Genomic DNA, 26360 nt, shown 5'->3' with positions numbered 1-26360 from the left:
TAGGTATTTGTCCTAATGCTCTCCCTCCCCTTGTCCCCCACCCCGACAGGCCCCAGTGAGTGATGTTCCCCTCCCTGTATAGACCCATGGGAAATGTTTCAAAAGTGAGAACTTCTTATGCATGTTATTTAAAATGTTTTTTCCCCCATCAAGAACACCTATTTATGTATTTAATATACTTCCATCGTGTCACCTGGGCGACAAGTCTCACTCTTGTCGCCCAGGCTGGAGTGCAATGGTGTGATCTCGGCTCACTGTAACCTCCGACTCTTGGGTTCAAACGATTCTCCTGCCTCAGCCTCCTGAGTAGCTGGGATTACAGGTGGCCGCCACCATGCCAGGCTAACTTTTGTATTTTTAGTAGAGACAGGTTTCACCACATTGGCCAGGCTGGTCTGGAACTCCTGACCTCAGGTGATCCACCCACCTCAGCCTCCCAAAGTACTGAGATTACAAGTGTGAACCACCATGCCCGGCCTTTTTCTTTTTTTGAGGAGTCTCGCTCTCTCGCCCAGGCTGGAGTGCAGTAACATGATCTTGGCTCACTGCAACCTCTCTCTACAGAATTTAAGCGATTCTCCTGTCTCAGCCTCCCAAGTAGCTGGGACTACAGGTGTGTACCACCACACCTGGCTTTTTGCATTTTTGGTAGAGATGGGGTTTCACCATGTTGGCCAGGCTGGTCTTGAACTCCTGACCTCAAATCATCTGCCTGCCTCAGCCTCACAAAGTGTTGGGATTGCAGGTGCGAGCCACCGTGCCCGGCCCTTTTTTTTTTTTTTTTTCCGGCTCACTGCAAGCTCCACCTCCCGGGTTCATACCATTCTCCTGCCTCAGGCTCCCGAGTAGCTGGGACTACAGGCGCCCACCATTACGCCCAGCTAATTTTTTTATTTTTATTTTTTATTTTTTTTTTGTATTTTTTAGTAGAGACGGGGTTTCACTGCATTAGCCAGGATGGTCTTGATCTCCTGATCTTGTGATCCACCCGCCTCGGTCTCCCAAAGTGCTGGGATTACAGGCGTGAGCCACCGCGCTCGGCCTTTTTTTTTGTTTTTGTTTCTTTGAGACAGAGTCTGGCTCTGTCACCTAGGCTGGAGTGCAGTGGCATCATCTTGGCTCACTACAACCTCTCCTTCCCAAGTTCATGCAATTCTCATGCCTCAGCCTCTGAGTAGCTTGGATCACAGATGCACACCACCATGCCAGGCTAATTTTTGTATTTTTACAGAGACGGTGTTTCACCATGTTGGTCGGGCTAATGTTTGTATTTTTACAGAGACAGGGTTTCACCATGTTGGCCAGGATGGTCTTGACCTCCTGACTTCAAGTGATCTGCCCGCCTCAGCTTCCCAAAGTGCCGGGATTACAAGCGGGGGCCACCACACCTGGTCTCCTCATAACATTTTTAACAGCAGTTATAATAAATCTGCATGCACACCATGTAATACCTATGGAACTAATAACTAGTATTCTATTGTGCAGTGATTCTAGTCACATATATATATATACGTTTTTGTGATTCTCAAATACACAAACCCTCCTAAAAGCATCATATACCGATATTCACTGCAGCCTGAATAGCAGATTGGGAACAACTTAAACATCAGTCAGTAGGTGACCAGTTAATTGTGTCATTCTTTTTGAGACAGGGTCGGCTCTCATCGCCCAGGCTGGAGTGCAGTGGCAATACCATAGCAGACTGCAACCTCCGCCTCCTAGATTCCGGCAATCCTCCCACCTCAGCCTCTCAAGTAGCTGGGACCATGGGCGTGCACCACCACGCCCAGCTAATTTTTGTACTTTTTGTATAGATGGGGTCTCACTGTGTTGCCCAGGCTGGTCTTGAACTCCCAGGCACAAGTGATCCGCCCCCCTTGGCCTCCCAAATTGTCGGGATTAGTTGTGAGCCACCATGCCCCGGCCTCTAGTTGTGTAATTCTTACAAAGAACATTCCGCAGCTGTTAACGAGGACTTCCCGTTCATCTTGATATTGCACACTCTCCAAGACACTTAAAGTATAACACACCCCACAGTGTGTATTAGGAATTGCGATTTGTGTGGGGAAATGATTATATTCATATATAAGTTTATAAATTCAGAAAGCATTCCGAAAATTCATCGAGTATCCAGGGGTAACCGTGCTTGTCTCTAGTGTTGAACTAGAGGCGGGAGGATGATTTAATTTCCACATGCCCTTTTATGCCTTTTGAATTCAGAACAATTTCCCTTATCTATTAAAAATAAAACACCAGCCGGGCACGGTGGCTCACGCCTGTAACCCCAGCACTTTGGGAGGCCGAGGCGGGAGGATCACTTAAGCGCAGGAGTATCGCTTGAGCTCAGGAATTTGAGACCACCCTGGGCAACAGAGTGAGGCCTATGTCTGCAAAAAGAAAAAAAATAATAAAGTAAAATATCACGTGTTACTGAATCCCTGGTATTTGGCGGGCACTGGATACTGGAAACAATTGTGTAGCTCTTTGGAAATTTACCTTAAAAGGGAGTCCTCTCAAAGGCTGGACACCATGACTCTACAAGGGTGAGTTTTCAAATCTACCATGGAAGCCCAGGGCCTCAGCAGCATCCTGAGTCCTACGGACAGACAGGTTCTTACGACTCAACTCCCATCGCACCAGTCCTGCAGCTTTCTAAAGGCATCCAGCACTTTCTACTTTGCATTCTATCTTCATCTTCGCTAGTCCTTACAGCACCGCATGATCCTGGGGGAGGGTGCTTATCAGACTAGCTTGTGTGTCCCCACGGCACCTGCAGCACCGTCAAGCACAAGGTCCAGAAAGCTCCAATGAAAGCCATGAAAGCAGCAAGAGAAGGAGACTGAGGAGCAAAACGCGCGAGTAGGGGCGGGAGGAGGCCCACCATACGCCCTGCCCCGCGCGGAGCACAAGCCCCGCCTGCATCCTGAACTCCTGGGTCCGCAAAGCTGCGCCCCACTGAACCGCAACGCCGGAACCTAGTAGCACTGACTGCTGGGAACAGGTTGCTGCCTTGCGCAATAACGCCGCGGTCACAGCGGCGGCGCGAGGGGTGGGACCGCAGGCACCATGCAGCCGCGAACCAATGAGCGTGCGCCGCACGGGCCGTGGCCCAATGGCGGCGGCGCGCGGGCACGCTAGGGGCGGGCCGGGCGCGCCAACTTTTCCGGAAGAACCGCATAGTGCCTCCCGTGCACTGCGCGCCGGCTCTGAGCTCTCCGCTCGCCGCATGGCTTTCTTTTTCTCCTCTGCAGCAGCTGTGGCGGCGGCGAAGACCGTGAACCCCAAGACAGAGGTGGCCCGAGCGCAGGCAGCGCTGGCGGTCAACGTCAGCGCGGCGCGGGATCTGCAGGACGTGCTGAGGACCAACCTGGGGCCCAAAGACACCATCAACATGTAAGGCGGGGCTGGCAGGAGGGCTGGGCGGGCACCGCGCGCTGGGCCCTGGGCCGCGGACGCGAGCCCGCCGCCTCGGGGCTCCGCAGCCTCCTTTCCCCGCGTCCTCCCGGGCCGGTCCTCTTCCCTGCTAAGCCCCACCACGCGGCCATTTTTTTCTGCGTCGATGCCGTCTCCATGGAGAAAAAAGCGGCTCTAGTACGCGGCGTTTCCCGCTTTCTGGGACTTCCAGGCACCCTGAGGACTCTGCACAATCTCTGCGGGGACGGGGTGGGCACTACACCCGCCCTCCAGCCTGCGGTAGATAACTAGTTCCATATCCTCGGCTTCCTAAGATCTGGGAAAAGCCCGTTTTCTAATGGGACTTTTTAATTTAGTTTTCGTTGATAACTAGCTCCATATCCCCGGCTCCCTGAGATCTGGGAAAAGCCCGATTTTTGTTTTTTTGGTTTTGTTTTTTGACACGGAGTCTCGCTCTGTCAGGCAGGGTGGAGTGCAATGGTATGATCTCGGCTCACTGCAAGCTCCGCCTCCCGGGTTTACCTCATTCTCCTGCCTCAGCCTCGCCAGTAACTGGGACTACAGGTGCCCGCCACCACGCCCAGCTAATTTTTTTTTTTTTTTTTTTTTTTTTTTTTTGTATTTTTAGTAGAGACGGGGTTTCACCGTGTTAGCCAGGATGGTCTCGATATCCTGACCTCGTGATCCACCCGCCTTGGTCTCCCAAAGTGCCGGGATTTACAGGCGTGAGCCACCGCACCCGGCCGGACGAAGAAGCCCGTTTTCTAATGGGACTTTTTAATTTAGTTTTCGTTTTAATTAGTTTCGTTTTTGTCACAATCTGATTCATTTCTGCCCCTTAAACAGGCTTGTTTCTCGCGTTGGAGACATCAGGCTTACTAAAGACACAGGAGTTGACGACCAGCCCTGGCCAACACGGTGAAACTCGGTCTCTACTAAAAATACAAAAATTAGTCAGGCATGTTCCTGCACAGTGTGCTGCTTCACGAAATGGTGAGAGGTGCTCTGCCAGGTCTGAAATGTCTTGATTTTCCATAGAACTTTTGCTTTGTAGAAAGATTTACCATGTTCATTTTCAAGGAAGGAGAACATTCAGAAGTGACATGTAATCAGTAATAGTACTGACCGTGCCTGGAGTCTGACAGCCCTGTCTTTGAATCCCTGCTTTTTTGCCATTCACAGTCTGGGCTAAAGGATTGTAATTGTACATTAATTATAATAAAATTTGAAAAATTAAGGGTGGTTGACACAATCACATGGTCAAAATGCATGAGGATAGTTTTTCTCTTTATGGCTTTTTTTTTTTTTTTTTTAAAGACAGAGTCTCACTGTCGCCCAACCTGGAGTCCAGTGGCTCACTGCAACCTCCACCTCCTGGGTTCAAGCGATTCTCCTGTCTCAGCTTCCCAAGTAGCTGGGATTACAGGCTCCCTCCACCACACCCAGCTAATTTTTGTATTCTTTATAGAGATGGGATTTCACCATGTTGACCAGGCCGGTCTTGAACTCATGACTTCAGGTGATCCGCCTGAATCAACCTCCCAAAGTGCTGGGATTACCAGGCGTGAGCCACCGCATCGGGCCGGTTTTTCTTTTTAAAACAGCAATTTCTCTGTTAATGTCTTATCTCCATCTCCAACTGGAGGGGAGAGAAATCCCTTTGCTTTAACATTTTTAAAGTCTTAGAGATGGAGAATATGAGATTATTGATGGGAGTATGTGTTTTACTCATCCCTAAATTCCCAAAACTTCGCAGTTCAAATACCAGAAAAGGAAATGATTTCCTGTTGGTTTGAGTACAGAATAATAATTAGTGTTTTGCTAGTAGTATACCATGCCATCAACATCCAGATGAAATACGTTTAGCAAAGACTCGCTAACCTAGGAGGTATAGTTTTTTTTTTTTTTTTAGTGGGTTCAATGGTGGCCTGCATTAGCAAAAAAGTGGAACCATAGTTAAACTTGACATCAGAATTGTTTGGGGGCTGGGTGCTGTGGCTCATGCTTGTAATCTCAGCACTTTGAAAGGCCGAGGTAGGTGGATCACTTGAGGCCAGGAGTTCACGATCAGCCCTGGCCAACATGGTGAAACTCTGTCTCTACTAAAAATACAAAAATTAGTCGGGCATGGTTCTGCACGCCTGTAGTCTCAGCTCCTCCAGAGGCTGAGGCAGGAGAATTGATCGCTTGAACCTAGGAGGCTGAGGTTTCAGTGAGCCAAGATTGTGCCACTGCACTCTCCAGCCTAGGCAACAGAGTGAGACTGACATGAAAAAAAAAAAATTATTTGGGTTTTAGTGTGTGAGAAATACAGCATGAGAGAAGCACATTGAACATTTACAATTTAGGAAATAAGTATAAAGTGGACACACACAACCACCACTGTAGTTAAGAAATAAATTGTTGCTGGGTGCGGTGGCTCAAGCCTATAATCCCAGCACTTTGGGGGGCTGAGACGGGCAGATCACGAGGTCAGGAGATCGAGACCATCCTGGCTAACACGGTGAAACCCCGTCTCTACTAAAAAATACAAAAAACTAGCCGGGCAAGGTGGCGGGCGCCTGTAGTCCCAGTTACTCAGGAGGCTGAGGCAGGAGAATGGCGTAATCCCGGGAGGCGGAGCTTGCAGTGAGCTGAGATCTGGCCTCTGCACTCCAGCCTGGGCCACAGAGCAAGACTTTGTCTCAAAAAAAAAAAAAAAAAAAAAAAGGAAATAAATTGTTGCTACCACCTTAGAAGTCCCCTCCCACTGGAACCTCTTTCCAGTCTCCAGAAGTTTGTATTTCAGTTTTCTTTGAAAAAATTATAAACCTACAAAGATAGTGATTATAATGTGTGTACCCTTTACCTAGATTCACCAATTGTTTACATGTTGCTCCATTTCTTTTCTATTTTTCCCCTGAATCATTTGAAGTTAAACTGGAGACATGCCATTTTACCTCTAAAATACAATGTTTTCCGGGTTTTTTTTTGTTTTGTTTTGTTTTGTTTTTTTGAGACAGGATTTTGCCGCGTAGCGCAGGCCGGTTTCAAATTCCTGAGTTCAAAGGATCCACCTGCAGTGGCCTCCCAAAGTGCTGGGATTACAGGCATGAGCTACCGCACCTGACCTTTCCTTTTAAATTATTTGATCATTGCAGAGTAACAGTGGAGGCTGCTGAGCTTTCATTTTAGGAGATACCTGGCTTATTCTCACTAGAGCCCTATACTTGCCGTAAAGAGGCAAGGATGTAAAATTATGTGTTACTGTTAACTGTTAGCTGTGTCATCTTGAGTCAGCTTTTACTGAGCCTCAAGCTTCCTCATCTGTAAAGTAGAGATAACCTGGGAAATAAATTACACATGAAAATGTTTTGATCATTATAATTGCATGTGCATGATAGCTAATTGTGACTTTTTAATCTTAGCAGTTTGTAGCCAAACTCTTGGGTAGATTTTTCAAGTAGATAGCACTTAAAGAGGCCCTTCATGCATTTTATTTGTGGTATATTTAGACTGCTTCATATTGTTTTAAGTGATTCATTCTTTTTCTACTTTCAGCAAATTCAACACCCAACAGCTTCCTTAATAGCAAAGGTAGCAGCAGCCCAGGATTATATAACTGGGGATGGTATGACTTCCAATGTCCTAATCATTGGAGAGCTACTGAAACAGGCGGATCTCTACATTTCTGAAGTATGCACAACTGTTTTTTGTTTTGTTTTGTTTTTCGAGATGGGGTTTCACTCTTGTTGCCCAGGCTGGAGTGCAATGGCGTGATCTCGGCTCACCGCAACCACCGCCTCCTGGGTTCAAGCAGTTCCCAGCCTCAGCCTCCCGAGTAGCTGGGATTACAGGCATGCGCCACCACGCCCAGCTAATTTTGTATTTTTGGTAAGAGATGGGGTTTCTCCACATTGGTCAGGCTGGCTCAAAACTCTTGACCTCAGGTGATCCACCCATCTTGGCCTCCCAAAGTGCTGGGATTATAGGCATGAGCCACCGCGCCCGGCGCACAGCTTGTTTCTGTAATATTTCATTGTATATAGGATATGTCAGATATTTATTTATACAAATTGATGTGTTGTTAATACTAGCTGAGACCATAGAGTAGAATTAGGGGGCTTAAATCTGGGTCTTCGTCCTGGTCTAAAATAAATTAATTGTGATCTTGGACAGGTTATGGAACCTTCTTTGGCCTGAAAATAATTTTATAATCAAGTTGAATTGCCTATGTGATTTGTATCTGTCTTTAGTGTAAATTAATAATTGAGATTTTAAAATGGGATGTTTAGGACTAGGTATATTTATTTGTTAGGAAAAAGCCAACTAAAAGCTTACATTTGGATAAATTCCACTTTTTTAGCCCTGACTAGTTCCAAGGTTTAAAACAAACCTCAAGAACTATGAATCTATTGTCAGAATTTCCTGGCAGAAGAGAGCAGTCTTTATTTTTATTAGTAAATTATGTGAATTAGTTTGAGATTACCTATAGAAAAAATAGAATAACACTACCATCTGCGAGCTGTTGGGACACAGTGTCGGTTTTGGCATGATTCGGGGTGGTCTGCACAGTGAACACCCAAGTGTGCTTTATAGTTCCCTTGGCTTTGACCCTGTGCTAGAGCATTGCCTGTTCTTCTCCTCTGCATTGAAAGGAATATTTATCCTTTTAAATGTATTCAGAAAGCCAGCACATTATGTTACTGCGTGTTCAAAGGTATGATGATTCAGAATATCCCTCCAAGAATTATCTGAACTTTATCATGAACTATAGTTGCACCTAATTGAAGGTGGGAGTGTTATTGTGTGTTTATTGTAGGACCTTCATCCCAGAATAATCACTGAAGGATTTGAAGTTGTGAAGGAAAAGGCCCTTCAGTTTTTGGAAGAAGTCAAAGTAAGCAGAGAGATGGACAAGGAAACACTTAAAGATGTGGCCAGAGCATCTCTTTGTACCAAAGTTCATGCTGAATTTGCAGATGTCTTAACAGAGATATATATTAAATTTTGTGTGTGTCTGTTATTGTACACCTATATAGAAAATCTCTGATAGTAGAAACATGAATATAATTACCAATTTCAATTACAAGGTGCTATGTAGGTTCATTTTTGTGACAGTGATACCTAATCTGTGTCTCTAAAAAGTAAAATGAGGAAATTCAAGTAATAGTATACCTAACCAGGTTATAAAATTGGAGCTTTCATTAAAAGGATTATAAAGTAGAGATTTTGTTATTAGAAAGCTTCCAGTTACCAGTATTTTTAATGAAACACCAGGAGGAATGTTAATGTTTGTGAATTACAGATTGAGATTTCAGAAAGGTAACAGCTGTTTATATATAATGTATTCTATCTGCTTATAGAAGAAGACAAATCAGTGTAGAGATTGTAAAATGAAGAAACTGTCTACTTTAGCCTTCTGAAAAGCAACATATTTCTGCTGCCGCAAATTGAATTTACTTAATGGTTATCCTTCTATTGCAGGCTGTAGTGGGCTCCATTTTGGCCATTAAAAGAAAAGATGAAATTATTGATCTCTTCATGGTTTTGTGATCATGGAGATGAAACATAAATCTGAAACTGATACAAGGTAGGTGGTAGAAGACTGAAATACTAATGGTCAGGCGTGGTGGCTAACGCCTGTATGTAATCCCAGCACTTTGGGAAGCCGAGGTGGGTGGATCACCTGAGGTCAGGAGTTCGAGACCAACCTGTCCACCATGGGGAAACCCGTCTCTACTAAAATTACAAAAATTAGCCAGGCATGGTGGCAGACGCATGTAATCACAGCTACTTGGGAGGCTGAGGCAGGAGAATTGCTTGAACCTGGGAGGCGGTGGTTGCAGTGAGCCAAGACCATACCATTGCACTCCAGCCTGGGTGACGAGCAAAACTCTATCTCAAAAAAAAAAATGAATAAAATGTGTTTTGAAATTTAGGGTGCTTTGTACAATATATACTGTTGGCAAAATTTTTAATATATTTGGATATATAAAATATTATATATTTACCTGCAGATATAAGTTGGATAAATTGCTTGGTGAATATTGTTTTTACTTTTAGTAATATTTTCTCCTGAAATACGGTGAATGTTATGTTGTATTTATGGTTAGAATTGTTCTGAAAAGTGAACAACATCAGTCATTTGGCATTTATTGAATTGCTAGGTACAAAGCATAATGAGAAGCAGCAGAGGAATTTAAAAAAATTTTTTTCAAACACTTAGTTAGAAAACATGTTTGTGTTCGTTTTTCCCTTCTTTTAGTGGAGAATGGAGTCTCCCTATGCTGCCTAGGCTGGTTTTGAATTCCTGGGATTAAGGTGTCCTCTCACCTCTGCCTCCCCAAGTGCTGGCATTACAGGCGCTTGGCAGAAAACATTTTTTTTTTTTTTGAGACGGAGTCTCGCTCTGCCGCCCAGGCTGGACTGCAGTGGCCGGATATCAGTTTACTGCAAGCTCCGCCTCCCGGGTTCACGCCATTCTCCTGCCTCAGCCTCCCGAGTAGCTGGGATTACAGGCGCCCGCCACCTCGCCCGGCTAGTTTTTTGTATTTTTTTGTAGAGACGGGGTTTCACGGTATTAGCCAGGATGGTCTTGATCTTGTGACCTCGTGATCCGCCTGTCTCGGCCTCCCAAAGTGCTGGGATTACAGGCTTGAGCCACCGCGCCCAGCTAGAAAACATATTTTTAAAGGATGTCATCACAGTTGGACAGCCTACCAGGGAGACTATCTCTGCAGACTTCTGTACAGCATGGGATCTTCAAGTAATTCAAGAAACAAAGCTGACTGCATGAAAATTATCAATACCTTCTCAGTTCAGTGTTTAACACACATCCATCTGGAGATCAATAACCATAATTTTTTGTGTGTTTGAACAGCTTAATCAGAGGGCTTGTTTTGGATCACGGAGCATAGCATCCTGATAGAAAAAAAGGGTGGAGGATGCATACATCCTCACTTGTAACATGTCGTTAGAATATGAAAAAACTTAAGTTTATAGCCCCTTAACAGTGAAATGGAGAAGCTTCGTATTTTAGGCGAGATACTTTTTTGTGAAACTTCATTTCCCACTGTAAGGACAATAATCCTCAAATTGGTTTGGGAGAGTTACAGGAAACAGCCTCTGAAGATGTGCAAGGGGCAGGATTGGAGCTCAGTGAACTGTTTGTTAAATCTTAGGACTAATCCAGTTTCAGAAGCTATTTTCTTCTCAAAAAATAAATGTTTCCCTACTTTCTGTAACTTTTTTTTCCTTCTTAATAGAGAAGTGAATTCTGGCTTTTTTTTTTTTTTTTACAAGAGTGCAGAAGAGAGAGAAAAACTCATAAAAGCTGAAAGAAAATTCATTGAAGATAGAGTTAAATAATAGAACTGAAAAGGAAAGTCTGTGGTGATTCAGATAAAGGATTTGTTATTAATCAAAAGGTGAGAATGAAAATTGTATAAACTAAATAGTATGTATCATCCTTTTTACTTTTAAGGTGGAAGATGTTGAAACTAATTTTTATTTTTGTTATAGGGAATTGACCCCTTTTCCTCAGATGCTCTTTCAAGAGAAGGCGTAGTCGCTCTGCGCAGAGCTAAAAGGAGAAATATGGAGAGGTATGAGTAGCAGATTTATCCAAGTAATTTGACTTTTACTTATTTTGCAAATTAATTGGGATTCTTTCTCCTTATACTTTATTTTTGGGTTTTTCAACTGTATAATTAATTGGCATTAACTATATTCACATTTTTTTGCACCCGTCAGCACTGTACATCTCTAGAATTTTTTTCATCATCACAAACTAAAACTGTATACCCGTTAAATAGTTACTCCCCATTTCTCCCTCCCTCTTGCCCCTTGTAAACATTATTTTACTTTTTGTCTCTGAATTCAGTATACCTCCTCCCAAAGAGCTCACCACAATAAAGGTTTTTTAAAAAATATTATTTTTTTTTGAGACAGTCTTGCTCTGTTGTGCAGTGGTATGATCTTGGTTCACTGCAACTTCCGCTTCCTGAGTTCTAGGATTCTCGTGCCTCAGCCTCCCAAGTAGCTGGGATTACGGGTGTCTGCCCCCATGCCCGCTGAATTGTTTTGTTTTGCTTTTTTAGTAGAGATGGGGTTTTGCCATGTTGGCTACGCTGGTCTCAAACTCCTGGCCTCAAGTGATCCACCCACCTCAGCCTCCCAAAGTGCCAGGATTACAGGTGTGAGCCACCATGCCTGGCCAACAAAGAGCTCTTGTCTACTTTTAGATTTCATTTGCTGACTTGGGGAGAGTGGCTTTCAGCTGGTTGATGGCAAATTAAAAGGCTTAGGTTAAAGTACATTTTAAAATGTAATTTTTGTGTGTAATTCTGAAAAATTCCTTCCAAAAAATTACTTGTCTTCTCTTTGAACTTCAGTGGTAACATTGCTTGTCCACCTCCCTTAAAATGCTATTTCAGGCTGACTCTTGCTTGGGGTGGGGTGGCCCTGAATTCTTTTGACGACCTCAGTCCTGACTGCTTGGGACATGCAGGACTTTTATGTGAGTATACATTGGTAAGTGTATTTTCTTCTTGAAGGCAATAGAACTTTTTAGCTCATGAATTATTTTTATTTTGTTTGTTTGAGATAGGGTCTCACTCCTGCCCAGGCTGGAGTGTGATCAGATCACAGCTCACTGCAGCCTCATCTTCTGGGCTCAAGTGATCCTCCTGCTTCAGGCCCCTGAGCAAATGGGACCACAGACATGTGCTACCATGCATGGCTAATTTTTTTGTGTAATTTTTGTAGAAAACAGGGTCGTATTGTGTTGCCCAGGCAGGTCTTAAACTCCTGGGCTCAGGCCGTCCTTCACCCTCAGCCTCCCAACGTGCTGAGATTACAGGCATGAGCCACTGTGCCTGGTTCAGGAAGTCTTTAGCAGAAAAATTAATTGAAATTCAGGATCAGATTTTTGTTTATATACATTTTGAAGGTTTATGTGTAGTAATGGGAAGCCATTGATGGGGGAAATCACATTTATATGTGATTTTTCAAAAAGAGATAATTTGGTTTAATGTGATCAAGTTTGTTCCTTATTAATATGCTGCTCGTCATTCTCTGTAAGTTCCTCTTCTCTCTTCACTCTTTGCCCAATCATGTTTCTTCTACACATAGGGAGTTCACCTTTACTGAGAAGTGTTAACAACTCTCGTTCTGTCACATTATTGATCAAAGGACCAAATAAGCCCACACTTAGATCAAAGATGCAGTAAGGGATGGCTTGAGGGCTGTCAAAATTGCTATTGATGATGGTAAGGTCCTTACCATATTTCAGTTCTATTATATTGTTTTGCTGGTCTGAAAAGCATGGCTGAATACTGTGTTGTTTTATCAGTAGTTTACACAGCCAGACACCATGCAAAAGCAGTCTTCCCTTTAGAATGACTGATGGTATGCTAAGGTTTTTCATAGCGTATCATTATTAAAGGTGAATACAAATAAATGAACTAATACTGATCTGTTGAAAGAGCTGCCAGTGGCTAGTGAAGCCATTCTGGTTGAGCCATTCTCCTATTTGATATGTTAGTCGCTTGTATTGTGGCTTTCAAATGCAGCACTTAAATTGATGTGGTCATAGTGAATTTGTAAGGAAGTAATGGCTTTCATATGTGTATTTTGTTATTCATAAAATTAGTCCTACAGTTTTCTTAGTATTTTTTTTTTCCCCATTCAACAGGCTGTGTGATTAAATATAAGCTCAGTGTTAAGGGCAGGGCACAGCTTGGAGTCCAAGCATTTGCTGATGCGTTGCTCGTTTTATTCCCAAGGTGTACATGCCTTAAACAGTCAATCTTCCAGAAGATTCAGCTCATCAAACCTTTTTGATAATGTAGTCTTTATTGATAATGTGGATTTTGGATAAGCAAGTTTGATCAGTTTTCTTCCTGACTCTAGAACAGGTATCGCTCATCATCCAGATGTATTTGGTTTCTCTGGGAGGCCTAAATAGCTGACGTTTCAGATGGCAAGAGAGAACCTGTAGTTTAATATTTGCTGAGTACAAACTTGCTTTTTGTTTTGGTTTTAGTTAAACTGATATCATTGTTTTCTATTATATACTAATTTTGAAGTATAGTTTATGACTGGTGTATTGCTGCTTGCTTTGGGGTAGATGAGAGAGTTATCAGTAACTTGTGTCTGGTTATTCTCTGAAGGGAACATAAATGTTCTGTCTTCATGCAATAGATTTTTGTGGTTTTTTTGTTGTTGTTTTTTGAGAACTTTGCGAGTTTTGCTTTTGTTGTCTAGGCTGGAGCGCAGTGGTGTGATCTCGGCCCACTGCAACCTCAGCCTCCCCAGTAGCTGTAATTACAGACACCTGCCACCACACCTGGCTAGGTATTTTTTTGTATTTTTAGTAGAGATGGGGTTTCACCATGTTGGCCAGAATGGTCTCAAACTCCTGGCCTCAGGTGATCCACCTGCCTTGGCCTCCCAAAGTGCTGGGATTACAGGCGTGAGCCACTGCATCCAGCTGAGATTTCTTTTGCGCTTTTGCGCTTTTTTTTTTTTTTTTTTGAGACAGAGTCTCACTCTGTCGCCCAGGCTGGAGTGCAGTGGCGTGATATCGGCTCACGGCAACCTCTACCTCCCAGGTTCAAGCAATTCTCCTGCCTCAGCCTCCCGACTAGCTGGGACTACAGGTACGTGCCACAATGCCCAGCTAATTTTTGTATTTTTAGTAGAGACAGGGTTTCACCATGTTGGCCAGCATAGTCTCAATCTCTTGACCTTACAAGCCACCTGCCTGGGCCTCCCAAAGTGCTGGGATTATGGGCGTGAGCCACCATGCCCAGCCATGCCTTTTTTTTTTTTTTTTTTTTTTTAAACTATCAATTCTTACTTCCTGTTTTCTCAAGAATTAAATTTGTTTACTTTAGGTTCTTGCTCAGAATTCTGGTTCTGACCTTCAGGAAACATTAGTTAAAATTTAAGCAGAACATTCAGAATCAGTTCAGCTCGTGGGTGTGAACTTGAACACAGGTAAGAGAATGCAACTTTTTGTAGAGGGAAAACTAGATGTAATACATGAGAGTTGAAGCCGGGAAAGATTAAAAATGGGGACCAGAAAAAAATCTTTTGCTTTGCAATTTGACACCAGTACTATTAGGGAACTCTAGGTTCTAAAAATGGGATAAAATAGGATATTAATAAAAAATGGAATGATTAGATATAATAAGAGAGTAGACTGAGTAATTTTGGGATAATTTTGTTGGAGATGTTGAGTGGTGGTAGATGGTTCAGATTACTGTTGAAGGATTTTCATATTGCATTTGCCTTACTCAGTGGGTTTTTTTTTGTTTGTTTGTTTTTTGTTTTTTTCTTTTTGAGACGGAGTCTTGCTGTATCCCCCAGGCTGGAGTGCAGTGGCGCGATCTCGGCTCACTTGCAAGTGCCACCTTCCAGGTTCATGCCATTCTCCTGCCTTAGCCTCCTGAGTAGCTGGGACTACAGGCGCCCACCACCACACCTGGCTAATTTTTTGTATTTTTAGTTGAGATGGGGTTTCATCGTGTTAGCCAGGATGGTCTCGATCTCCTGACCTCATGATCTGCCTCCCAAAGTGCTGGGATTACAGGTGTGAGCCACCGCACCTGGCCACCTTACTCAGTTTTTAATCAAGTACTATGATAAGAAAATAGATTGGGTGATTATATTCATGGGTGAAAAACAGCTAAAGATAGCAAATAGTGCCAGAAAAGGGGATCTAGAAATCTAATGAAATGGTGACAGCCCTGATCTTAGACCCCTGTAACAAAACAACACAAATTAAGTACAAAGTAGAAGACAGATAACAGGTACATCCATGCAGTATGTGCAAGACCTATTGTTGTCAACATTATTATTTAATAAAAAAGGTTTCTGGAATGAGGGAAATGATCAGTCCATTTTAGCCAGATTATAGTCGCAGTACTATACTTTACCGTGGGTAAAGAGAAATGTATCCGGAAGAGAGGGATGTTCAGGTCTTCTAAGTAGAAGTCAGACACTCCTCAAATATTGTGGACAGGGTTCATGGTTCAGAGTAGAAAACTGGGCTAACAGAGAAGCTTTGAATTCTCATAGTTAATACTGGCGGAAATGAGTCATCAGTGATAAGCAAAGCCACACACAATCACACAATATTGTTGGTTCTTATTGACTGACCTTATTTAAGGTTTGGTTGCCTTCTAGGTGAGCCAGTGGTAGCAGCAGAAGTAGGCGTTACGGGATAACGATTGTGTCAAGAAACAGCTTCATCACTCTTGGTAAGTTTGGGAAACTGAAAACTAAACTGTTAGAGAATCATCATACTCTTCATTTGGTGTGTCCTGTTTAGTTGCTCCTTTTCCCCCATGAACAATGTAATCAGCTGAAAGTATGGAAACCGAACTAACCCTCTGATGTGTAGAGGGGAAGGGGGAAATTTAATTGGATGTAATGTGTGCAGCTTAGTTGGAAGTGGGAAGTTGAGTCGAATCAGGGCTTTTAATCATCTGAGCCATCTAATTTTTGTCCCCCTTTCAGCACTGTGATTGCCACCAACATTCTCTTGGTTGATAAGATCATGTGAGCCTGGAATGCCTTCTCTGAAAGGTTGAATTGAAGCTTCCTCTCTGAGTCTTGAAGATTCTGCAAAGTGATCCTGAGGAATACAGCTGTGGAGTGTCTGTCCAAGCTTCAAATGAGTTTCAAAGGAATTTTCCCATATGAGAAAAGAAGAGAACACTGGCATCTGTTGAAATTCGGAAGTTCTGAGATTATAATTACAGTATTTTTTTAAAAATTGCACTGAAGTGTACATACATAAAGCAGGTCTTTCACCCAGTGAACAGGATGTTTTGCTTTAGCAGCAGTAACATAAAATTCCACGTTAGATAAGCATATATTACCTACATTACTAAATATTTCTTGAAAAGCAGATTTTAATAGTTTAATTTTATGTAGACGTATGTTAAATTATTCAACAGTACCCTATTGTTAAGCATTTGGTTTTAAATTTTTTATGCTAATATAAAGCTTAAGTAATTTAAAATTTTGAGAGCATCCCTGTTAGTGTAAATTTCTGAGTAAATTCATTGGATCAGTTGGACTTTTCATGCTTTTGAAATAGCCTTGCTAAAATGCTCCCCCTACAAAGTTAAGTTGTAGGAAATGGGAAGAGGAGTAAACTAGAGGCAAGGGAGTTGAGAGAGCTGGAAGGTGTGGTGACTAAGGGCTACAGTTATGGGGTTAAATTTGAGATTTGTAGGCTAACTGTATTTTCAAGTTTCTGAACTTTTGCTTATGCAAGATACTCATCCCAAAGCCTCTAGTGTCATATTTTTCTCACCCAAATAACTGCGTTTCCACAATATTATTTATATAGTTGTTGATCTGTCTCTGCAGTCCTTAAAGGTGACGTTGATGTTACTAGGCTGTGTGTTTTGCGGGCTCAGCATTGGCCTGAAGTGAGTGTGCAATAAATGTCAAGTTGAAACTTCCTTTGTGGTCTTGCAATGGTATGATGCACAAATGCAATTTTAAAGGTAGTGTAAACTGTCCAAAGGTTTAAAAAGTAGTGAAGGGGCCTCTAGGGACCCTCAACGTGCTTTTCCTTAATTCCCTGGGCGGCCCTGCAGGTGGGGTGGCCAGTCCTACCCCTTGCCTCCGTCCGTTACCCCCTGCTGAATTGTTGGGTGAAGGGCAGGTGGTGGAGCAGCATGCGCATGTGTGCAGGGGGCGACTGCCACCCTGGTGCCTGAGGGCGGATGAGCAGCAGGGCCATGGGTGTGCGTGGCGTGGTGCGCCAGTCCTGATGCCAGCATGGGTTGTTCATCACCGCTGCTGTCCTTGCTGTCGCTCCTGGTTGGTGCCTGGCTCAAGCTAAGTCATTGAACCGCTGGTCACCCGGGGGCACTGGGAAAGGGGATGGGGCCCTCCGCCCTGGTGGGATTGAGCCTGAGGCCCCTCTGCCCACTTCCGGGATGCACCTGCAGCGGCCGGCTGGGGAGGTCGCTTTCGGTGCGCGTGGTGCCTCACTGCCTTGTGCTTTCAACTTGCTCTGGAATCTTTCAAACCTATAAAAAGGAATGAGAGGCCAGGCGCAGTGGCTTTCGCCTATAATTCCAGCACTTCGGGAGGCCAAGGCGGGTGGGTCACTTGAGGTCAGGAGTTGAAGACCAGCCTGGCCAACATGGTGAAACCCCATCTCCACGAAAATACAAAAAATTAGCCGGGCATGGTGCCACAGGCCTGTAATTCCAGCTACTCAGGAGGCTGAGACAGGAGAATCACTTGAAGCCAGCGGGTGGAGGTTGCAGTGAGCCGAGATTGTGCTACTGCACTCCAGCCTGGGAGACAGAGCGAGACTTCATCGCAAAAAAAAAAAAAGGGAAAGAGGAGAATGTAACAAGGAATGACCCCCGCCCCCATGTACTTGTCGGCCAGCTTAAAGAGCTGCCAGTTTGTGGCCAGTCCTGCTCCTGCGGAATCGTACTCTCCCCGTCTCCCCGTCTCCTAGAGCCATTTTGAAGTGGGTCCAGACGTATCCCATTTTATTCTAAACCTTCAGCTAGATGAAAAAATAATTACCGTTTCTCACCTAAAAAACTGACAGTGCTGCTTAATAATATATCCAGTCTGTTCAAATTCATCTATCATCTCATAAAGGGTTTTTAACGTTTGCTGGCTGAATTAGGGACAAAAATCTCATACATTGCAATTGTATGTTCTTTTTTTTTTTTTTTTTTTTTTGAGACAGAGTCTAGCTCTGTCGCCCAGGCTGGAGTGCAGTGGCTGGATCTCAGCCCACTGCAAGCTCCACCTCCCGGGTTTATGCCATTCTCCTGCCTCAGCCTCCGGAGTAGCTGGGACTACAGGTGCCCGCCACCTCGCCCGGCTATTTTTTTGTATTTTTTTTAGTAGAGACGGGGTTTCACCATGTAGCCAGGATGGTCTCGATCTCCTGACCTCATGATCTGCCCGTCTCAGCCTCCCAAAGCGCTGGGATTACAGGCTTGAGCCACCGTGCCCGGCCGCAATTGTATGTTCTTAATTCTGATTCAATCTGATTATTTCCCTACTTACTCATTTATTTGTTTTTTTGGTGGGGCAGGGGGCAAGGTCTCACCGTGTTGCCCAGGCTGGAGTGCAGTGGTACCATCATAGCTCACTGCGGCCTCAAGCAATCCCTGCCTCAGCTTCCCAAAGTGCTGGGATTACAGGCCTGAGACACCACGCCAGGATGATCCGTTTTTTTCCCCTTGAGATATATTTGTTGAAGAAACTGAAAATAGGCCGGGCGCAGTGCTCACGCCTGTAATCCCAGCATTTTGAGAGGCCAAGGTGGGCGGATTACGAGGTCAGGAGTTCAAGACCAGCCTGGCCAATATGGTGAAACCCCATCTCTACTAAAAACACAAATAATTAGCGGGGCGTGGTGGCACGTACCTGTAATCTTAGCTACTAAGGAGGCTGAGACAGGAGAGTTGCTTCAACCTGGGAGGCAGAGGTTGCAGTGAGCCGAGATCTTGCCACTGCACTCCAGCTTGGGCAACAGAGTGAGGCTCTGCCTCAAAGAAAAAAAAAAAAAAAAAAAGGATGAAATAAGTGTGAATGTGTCAGGATAAGAGAGCCAAAGATAGGATCTTGAGGAACATCAAAAGACCAGGACTCTGCCTTGAAAGAAGTTACAGTGCTTAGACATCCTTTCTTGGAAAGACACTGTGAAGTGGTGCATCAAGCTGAGTTAGTGTGGCCTGTTGGAAACAACATGGTAAAGAGACCCGAATCTAGTCCTGTCTCCTGCTAACCAGCATTTTAAGTCATATTTCTTTTTTGGGTCTTGGATTCCTCCTGTGGAAAAAGGGGGCTAAAGCAAAGACCCTTTTTTATTTTTTTATTTGAGACAGAGTCTTACTCTGTCCCCCAAGCTGGAGTGCAGCGGCACAATCTTGGCTCACTACAACCTCCCAGATTCAAGTGATTCTCCTGCCTCAGCCTCCCCAGTAGCTGGGATTACTGGTGTGCACCATCATGCCTAATTTTTTTTTCTTTTTTTTTTTTGAGACGGAGTCTTGCTCTTGTCACCCAGGCTGGAATGCAGTGGCATGATCTTGGCTCACTGCAACCTCCGCCTCCCAGATTCAAGCAATTCTCCTGCCTCAGCCTCCTGAGTACCTGGGATTACAGGCACCTGACACCACGCCTGGCTAATTATTGTATTTTTAGTAGAGACGGGTTTTCACCATGTTGGCCAAGCTGGTCTCTAACTCTTGCACTCAGGTGATCTGCCCGCCTCGGCCTCCCAAAGTGCTGGGATTCCAAGACGTGAGCCACCATGCCTGGCCAGTCCTTTTTAATTCTATCATTTTTCTTAGGCATTCAAACAAGTCTAAAGGTGCTCATTTAACTATTTGGTGATAATCATTGCACATTTATGGCAGGGGCCAGGGATATACTGTCAAAAATATATGTATTATATACTTCCCTTCTGGAGCATATAATGGTGAGAATCATTAAGAACTGATAAGAGTTCAGTAAGTGGAGAGGAAGAGGCAGAGAAACAGCAAGAGCAGAAGGATGGGTAGAAAGTGCTAAATGTATTTTAGGGTAGAGTGTCTAAATTTGCCTAGCTGGGGCAAGGGTTTGTGTAGAGGAAGAAAGAGGTAAGTGCAAATCTATCGTGTGCTCAACATTTCACCCATGCTATTTTATTTCTATCTTTTTATTTTTTATTTTTTGAGACAGGGTCTTACTCTGTCACCCAGGCTGGAGTGCAGTGACATGATCATAGCTCATTGCAACCTTGAACTCCTGGGCTCAAGCAATCCTCCTGCCTTAGCCTCTGCACCCTGTCCCTGAGCCATTGCACCTGGTTCCGTGTTACTTATTTTTTTTTTCTTTTATGAACAAGCTACAGTTGTCCATAGATATCCCCATTTTTCAGATGAAGAAATTGAATCTCAGCCAGGCGTGTTGGCTCATACCTGTAATCCCAGCACTTTGGGAGGCTGAGGTGGAAGGATCACTTGATCCCAGGAGTTTGAGACCAGCCTGGGTAACATGACAAAATCCCATCTCTACAAAAAATACAAAAATTAGCCAGGCATGGTGGTGCACACTTGTGGTCCCAGCTACTTAGGAGGCTGAGGTGGGAGGATTGCTTGAGCCCACGGGGGCAGAGGTTGCACTGAGCCAAGACTGCGCCACTGCACTACAGCCTGGGTAACCGAGTGATATCCTGTCACAAAAAAAAGAAAAAAGAAAAGGAATTGATTCTCAGATTAAGTAATTTGTCTAAGGTGTCCCATCAAATTAAGTGACAGAACAAGAATGTGAAGCCAAACAAAACACAAAAGGAATTTAATGCCAGATTTTTAAGCCTCCACGTTTGTTTTGTTATACCATCATGAGTATTGTATACGATCCAAATATTATCACTTGTTTTATATATATGCATGTATTACCAATAACTCTCTCTTTTCTCTGCAGGAAATGGACAGGCTACTAGCATGGTCCAACTGCCAGGTGGGAATAAATTCTCCAGACGGCAGAGATGGTGAAGGCCCTGTGCGGTAGGCGACAGTGAAATCCATATTTCTAGGAGGAATGAAGGCCCTCTCCAATCTCATCCTTTTTTCTTTTTTTCTTTTTTTTTTTGAAACCAAGTCTCACTCTGTCACCCAGGTGCTAGAGTGCAGTGGTGTGATTATGCTCACTGCAACCTCCGCCTCCCAGGGTTCAAGTGACTCTCTTGCCTCAGCCTCCCAAGTAGCTGGGATTACAGGTGCCCACCACCACACCCAGCTAATTTTTGTATTTTTAGTAGAGACGGGGTTTCACCATATTGGCCAGGCTGGTCTCGAACTCCTGACCTTGTGATCCACTCGCCTCAGCCTCCCAAAGTGTTGGGGTTACAGGTGTGAGCCACTGCACCTGGCCTAATTCTTAATATTTAAAGGGAAACTAACTTGTTCACCATCACATGTCATCTTTGCAGTGTACTATGGGATAAGTGTTATCTATGTTAATCAGATGAAGAATCTGAAATCCAAAGAGGTTTGACTGACTCAGTCAGTGGATGAGCTTGGCCTGGAACTGAAATCCCTGGGCTCTTGAGCCAGTCTGTGCATTTTCCATTACACTGTGCATAGCACTGAGAAATATAAGCAAATGCCAGTCACTCAGCAGAACCCTCTTCTACATGGGGAAAGGGACTGGGAGAAGGGACATCATAGTAGAGAGTCCCTTAAATTCCCCTTATAGGCCAGGTGTGGTCGCTCACACCTGCAATGTGAGCACTTTAGGAAGCCAAGGCAGGAGGATTGCTTGAGCTCAGGAGTCTGAGACCAGCCTGGCAACATAGGGAGACCCTATCTCTGCTAAAATAAATAAGTATATAAATATACATATTGTTATATATGTAAGTATATATATAACAATCCATCTTACCCTGACAATCTGCCTGCTGAAACTTACTAAACCATACTAAACTGTATGAATTTATTATTATTATTATTATTATTTTGAGACAGGGTCTGGCTCGTCACCCAGGCTGAAGTTCAGTGGTACGATCTCAGGTCACTGCAGCCTCTGTCTCCCGGGCTCAAACCATCCTCCCATCTCAGCCTCCTGAGTAGCTCAGAATACAGGTGCGCACTACAATGCCCAGCTTATCTTGTGCTTTTGGTAGAGACAGGATTTTGCCCTGTTGCCCAGACTAGTCTCGAACTCCTGGGCTCAAGCAATCCTTCTGCCTGGGCCTCCCAAAGTGCTGGGATTATAGGTATGACCCCCTATGCCTGGCCTTGAAAGTCCAATTTATTTGCTTATTTAGGTGTGACCCACCATGCCCGGCCTTGAAAATCTTATTTATTTACTTACTTGCTTTTTTCTTTCTTTCTTTCTTTTTTTCTTTTCTTTTCTTTTCGTTCTCTCTCTCTCTCTCTCTCTCTCTCCTTACTTACTTACTTATTTAGAGACGGAGTTTTGCTCTTGTTGCCCAGGCTGGAGTGCAAAGGCGCAATCTCGGCTCACTACAACCTCCGCCTCCCGGGTTCAAGCAATTCTCTGCCTCAGCCTCCCGAGTAGCTGGGATTACAGGCGCCCGCCACCAGGCCCAGCTAATTTCTGTATTTTTAGTAGAGGCGGGGTTTCACCACGCTGGCCAGGCTGGTCTTCAACTCCTGACCTCGTGATCCACCCACCTCGGCCTCACAAAGTGCTGGCATTATAGGTGTGAGCCACTGCGCCCGGCCAATCTCTTATATAAATTTTTAAAAAGATGTTTTCTTTGTTTCCTAGCCCCTTCTACCCACCTACAAAGTTCCAAAGGTTTTAATGCTATTGCAACGGCAGTCAGAGGTCAAGCTGGTGCAGCTCCCTAATACAGGACAGCCTCAGATGGGGCCAACCCTCCCTGCCCAGCACCAGTGGCACCGGGCAGTGGGGGACGCTCCCGAGGTTCCCGAAACCTGGCTGGGGGAAGTGTTGGGGGGTGCACGTACCCAGGCTCAGCTGAGGCGAGTTCGCCGCCCGGGCTGCAGCTGGTGCTGGCTGGCGCTTGCGCCGGCCATTGAGGAGCTTCTGGGCGACCTTGCGCTGGTACCCACCAGGCGCCAGCCGGTAGGTGCACAGCGCCTGCTCCAGTAGCGTCAGGTCTTTGCTGCGCGGACCCCGCAGGCCGGGAAGTCAGGCAGGTATAGTAGTCCAGGTGGTGGTAAAGCTCCTCCTGGTAGCTTATGGGTGGCGGCCGCTGGGTTGAAGCCTGCGGACATGACATACCAGCCGGCCGCCGGTAGTCACCCTCGCGCGCAAGCGCGCTCCTGGAAGACCCAGCACTCCCACCTCGAGTTCCGATTGGCTCCGCGTGAGGGGCGGGCCTTTGCGCCTTCTTGGTGGGGGGGGGGGGGGTGCCTTCGGTGACGTCACAGGGGCGGGTCTTCTGCCACGTCACGGGCAGTGCCTGGAGCTGGGCAGTCTTCTCAGAGTGGAGCCTGGTAACGGCGACCTCTCGGCCAGTTCTTGTGTGTTGCGGGCTGGAAAGGGGTAGCTGATAAACTCCCACCCAGCGCAGTATTTATGTCGGTCAAAAATAGAAAAGAATGTCCGGGCGCGGCCGGGGTGGGAGGATCCCTTCAGGCCAAGAGCAGCCTAGCAATATGGCGCAACCCCATCTCTGTAGTCCAACCTCAGCCTCCCAGCTACTTGAACACCAAGGTTCAAGGCTCCAGTGAGCTATGATCCCACCACAGAACTCCTGCCTGCGAGAATGAGGTAAACCCTGTATTTAAAAAAAAAAGAAAAACTATCCAAGTGTACAACCGGGAGGGACTGCTTAAAGAAAACATGAGGCTGCCTGGGCCCTGTTATTCCAGCACTTTGGGAGGCCAAGGCAGGAGAATAGCTTGGGCTTAGAAGTTCAAGACGGGCCTGGGCAGCATGACACAACCCCATCTCTACAAAAGATACAAAAATTAGCCGGACGCCGTGCTCACCTGGCCTAATTTTTGTGTGTTTTGTAGAGATGGGGGTCTTGCTATGTTGCCCAGGCCGGTCTCTAACTCCTGGGTTCAAGCATGTTTTCACCTTGGCCTTTAAAGTTGTTGGGATTACAGGCCTGAGCCACCGCACCCTCCTGGGCTATTTAATAACATAAGAAAGTGCGGTGGCTCACGCCTGTAATCCCAACACTTTGGGAGGCTGAGGCGGGTGGATCACCTGAGGTCAGGAGTTCGAGACCATCCTTGCCAACTTGGTGAAACCCAGTCTCTACAAAAAATACAAAAATTAGGCCTGGTGTGGTGGCTCACACTTGTAATCAAAGCATTTTGGGGAGCTGAGGTGGGCGGATCACCTGAGGTTAGTTCAAGACCAGCCTGACCAACATGGAGAAACCCTATCTCTACTAAAAATACAAAATTAGCCAGGCATGATGGCGCATGCCTGTAGTCCCAGCTACTCGGGAGGCTAAGACAGGAGAATCTCTTGAACCCAGGAGGCGGAGGTTGCAGTGAGCCGAGATCGCACCACTGCACCCCAGTCTGGGCGACAGAGCGAGACTCCAGAGCTTGAGACCAGCCTGGGCAATGTAGTGAAACCCTGCTTCTACAAAACAAGCAAAAAAGAGTCAGGTGCACCTGTGTCCACCTGTGGCCCAAACTACTTAAGAGGCTGAGGCAGGAGGATCACTTGAGGCCAGGAGCTGAAGGCTACAGTGAGCTTTGATCATCCCACTGCTCTCCATCCTGAGCAATAGAATGAGATTATGTCTCTAGATAGTTAATTTTACAGTGTTATTAGTTGTTAATGTGATTATGTTTTTCTAAAATACAGTATTCTTTACAAAAGCAGTTTTGTCTTTCAAAGCACATACATAGGTCCTCCAGCGAATTTGTCTAATGTTGGCGACCTTGGCTTTCTGGTGACTGAGTCAACAGTATCTGTTTCATAAATAATATAGCCCTATTTTTTTTGAGACAGGGTCTCGTTCTGTTACCCGGGCTGGAGTAAAGTGGCACGATCTCAGCTTACCATAACTACCATCTCCTGGGTTCAAGCGATTCTCCTGCCTCAGCTGCCCAGATAGCTGGGATTACAGGCGCCACCACATCTGGCTAATATTTTTTTGTTTTTGTTTTTGTTTTTGTTTTTGAGACAGAGTTTGCTCTTGTTGCCCAGGCTAGAGTACAATGTCATCATCTCGGCTTACTGCAACCTCCGTCTCCTGGGTTCAAGTGATTCTCCTGCCTCAGTCTCCTGAGTAGCTGGGATTACATGCATGTGCCACCATACCTGGCTAATTTTGTATTTTTAATAGAGAGAGGGTTTCTCCATGTTAGTCAGGCTGATCTTGAACTCCCGACCTCAGGTGATCCGCCCACCTCAGCTTCCCAAAGTGCTGGAATTACAGGTGTGAGCCACCACGCCCAGCCTAATTTTTGTATTTTTAGTAGAGATGGGGTTTCATTCACCATGTTGGCCAGGATGGTCTTGAATTCCTGACCTCAAGTGATCTGCCTGCCTTGGCCTCCCAAAGTGTTGGAATTACAGGCATGAGCCAACACGCCCGGCCAGCCCTATTTCTTTAAGCATATACGTTTTGCACTTATTAAAAGTATTTGAACATACAATTATCCAGCTTCCCTTGTTTATGTATGCTTGAATTTTGTATAAGCTTAAATATTTTTTCCAGTCTAAGCTTTATTATATCCCCTTTCTTCTGTATTTGTATAACTTTAGGTGGCTGTCTTTGTTGAAAGTTTTTTCTGAAAAGCCTTAAAATAGAATATAGTTCTTGGCAGCAATTTCAGAGTTATTTGAGGGCAAGGGGAGATTTGTAATGATGATTCAAATGAAGCAAACTAAAAAATAATGAAGCAAGACAGAGGATAAAACAGTATTCACTCGAGCACATCCCAAAAAAATAAAATTTCAGATGCAACTAGAAAAAGGTATGCTAATGATCATAATACAGGAATAATTATTAATACTCAAAATAGTTTTAAAGCCACTTACCTTTTGAATGTTGGGAATTGACTAGGAGGTGGCTGTAACCTAAGATGATTCCTTCAGTAATGACCATTTTCTTTTTCAAGATGATGATGATTCTCCATCTTCTAAGAGACCAAAGACCAACGAGCCACCACAGCCACCAGTTCCAGAACCTGCCAATGTTGGGCAACAGAAAGTGAGGGAGTTCAACTCTGGTAAGTTCTCAGTGAAATCCACGACCTTTTCCTTCATCTTCTGGACTCTCAGTGTGACTGATGAAAGTTACAACATGCTCATCTGCAGGGGGACATGCTTTAGCATTATTACTACATTATAATCTCACCTTTGTAAAGCCAGGAGCTTTTTGAAAGTCACATTATAGACATTGTTTAAACATCGTTCGAATTTACCAAAGCATAGGACATTGTTTCATCTCACATTAATTAGTTAGTTGACTCAAAATTAGTGCTAATGACTTAATAATTCAATGG

The 26360-nt window shown here is 44.7% G+C and overlaps 2 protein-coding genes and 2 non-coding genes across 4 annotated transcripts; 3 read left to right on the top strand and 1 right to left on the bottom strand.

Moving 5' to 3' along the window:
- Positions 1 to 2529: 2529 nt before the first annotated feature.
- LOC706126 (uncharacterized) lies at positions 2530 to 16877 on the top strand. The gene is made up of 10 exons (XM_077998166.1): positions 2530 to 2543; positions 2980 to 3393; positions 4261 to 4332; positions 8881 to 8986; positions 10699 to 10823; positions 10918 to 11000; positions 11832 to 11914; positions 14295 to 14992; positions 15589 to 15662; positions 15922 to 16877. The coding sequence occupies exons 1-4, from the start codon at positions 2530 to 2532 to the stop codon at positions 8885 to 8887; spliced, it is 507 nt and encodes a 168-aa protein (XP_077854292.1). The 3' UTR covers positions 8888 to 8986; positions 10699 to 10823; positions 10918 to 11000; positions 11832 to 11914; positions 14295 to 14992; positions 15589 to 15662; positions 15922 to 16877.
- Positions 7961 to 8094, top strand: LOC114677244 (small nucleolar RNA SNORA22). The gene has a single exon (XR_003728535.1). It is a non-coding gene; the product is annotated as a small nucleolar RNA SNORA22 (small nucleolar RNA).
- LOC114677236 (small nucleolar RNA SNORA15) lies at positions 12719 to 12853 on the top strand. The gene has a single exon (XR_003728527.1). It is a non-coding gene; the product is annotated as a small nucleolar RNA SNORA15 (small nucleolar RNA).
- LOC114676889 (uncharacterized) lies at positions 15227 to 24622 on the bottom strand. Its single transcript, XM_077998165.1, has 3 exons — positions 24592 to 24622; positions 22884 to 23436; positions 15227 to 17453 (listed from the first exon to the last, which is right to left on the bottom strand). The coding sequence occupies exons 1-3, from the start codon at positions 24620 to 24622 to the stop codon at positions 17255 to 17257; spliced, it is 783 nt and encodes a 260-aa protein (XP_077854291.1). The 3' UTR covers positions 15227 to 17254.
- Between the last annotated feature and the right edge of the window lie 1738 nt (positions 24623 to 26360).

The sequence above is a fragment of the Macaca mulatta genome, chromosome 3, assembly GCF_049350105.2.
Source record: "Macaca mulatta isolate MMU2019108-1 chromosome 3, T2T-MMU8v2.0, whole genome shotgun sequence".
In the NCBI taxonomy this organism is placed as follows: Eukaryota; Metazoa; Chordata; class Mammalia; order Primates; family Cercopithecidae; genus Macaca; species Macaca mulatta.
Note: the sequence above shows the minus strand (reverse complement) of the source record. Positions and strands in the feature narration are given on the sequence as shown.

Excerpts from the sequence above, each read along its gene's own strand:
- LOC114676889 (XM_077998165.1), bottom strand. The coding sequence starts at position 24,622 with ATGGAGAGCAGTGGGATGATCAAAGCTCACT. Across the intron at positions 23,437-24,591 it reads TGGGATGATCAAAGCTCACT|TTTATCAGCTACCCCTTTCC; the intron begins GTAGCCTTCAGC and ends GCTGGGTGGGAG. Across the intron at positions 17,454-22,883 it reads CTCGCCTCAGCTGAGCCTGG|GTTTGAAAGATTCCAGAGCA; the intron begins GTACGTGCACCC and ends TCCTTTTTATAG.
- LOC706126 (XM_077998166.1), top strand. Across the intron at positions 3,394-4,260 it reads CCCAAAGACACCATCAACAT|GCTTGTTTCTCGCGTTGGAG; the intron begins GTAAGGCGGGGC and ends CCCCTTAAACAG.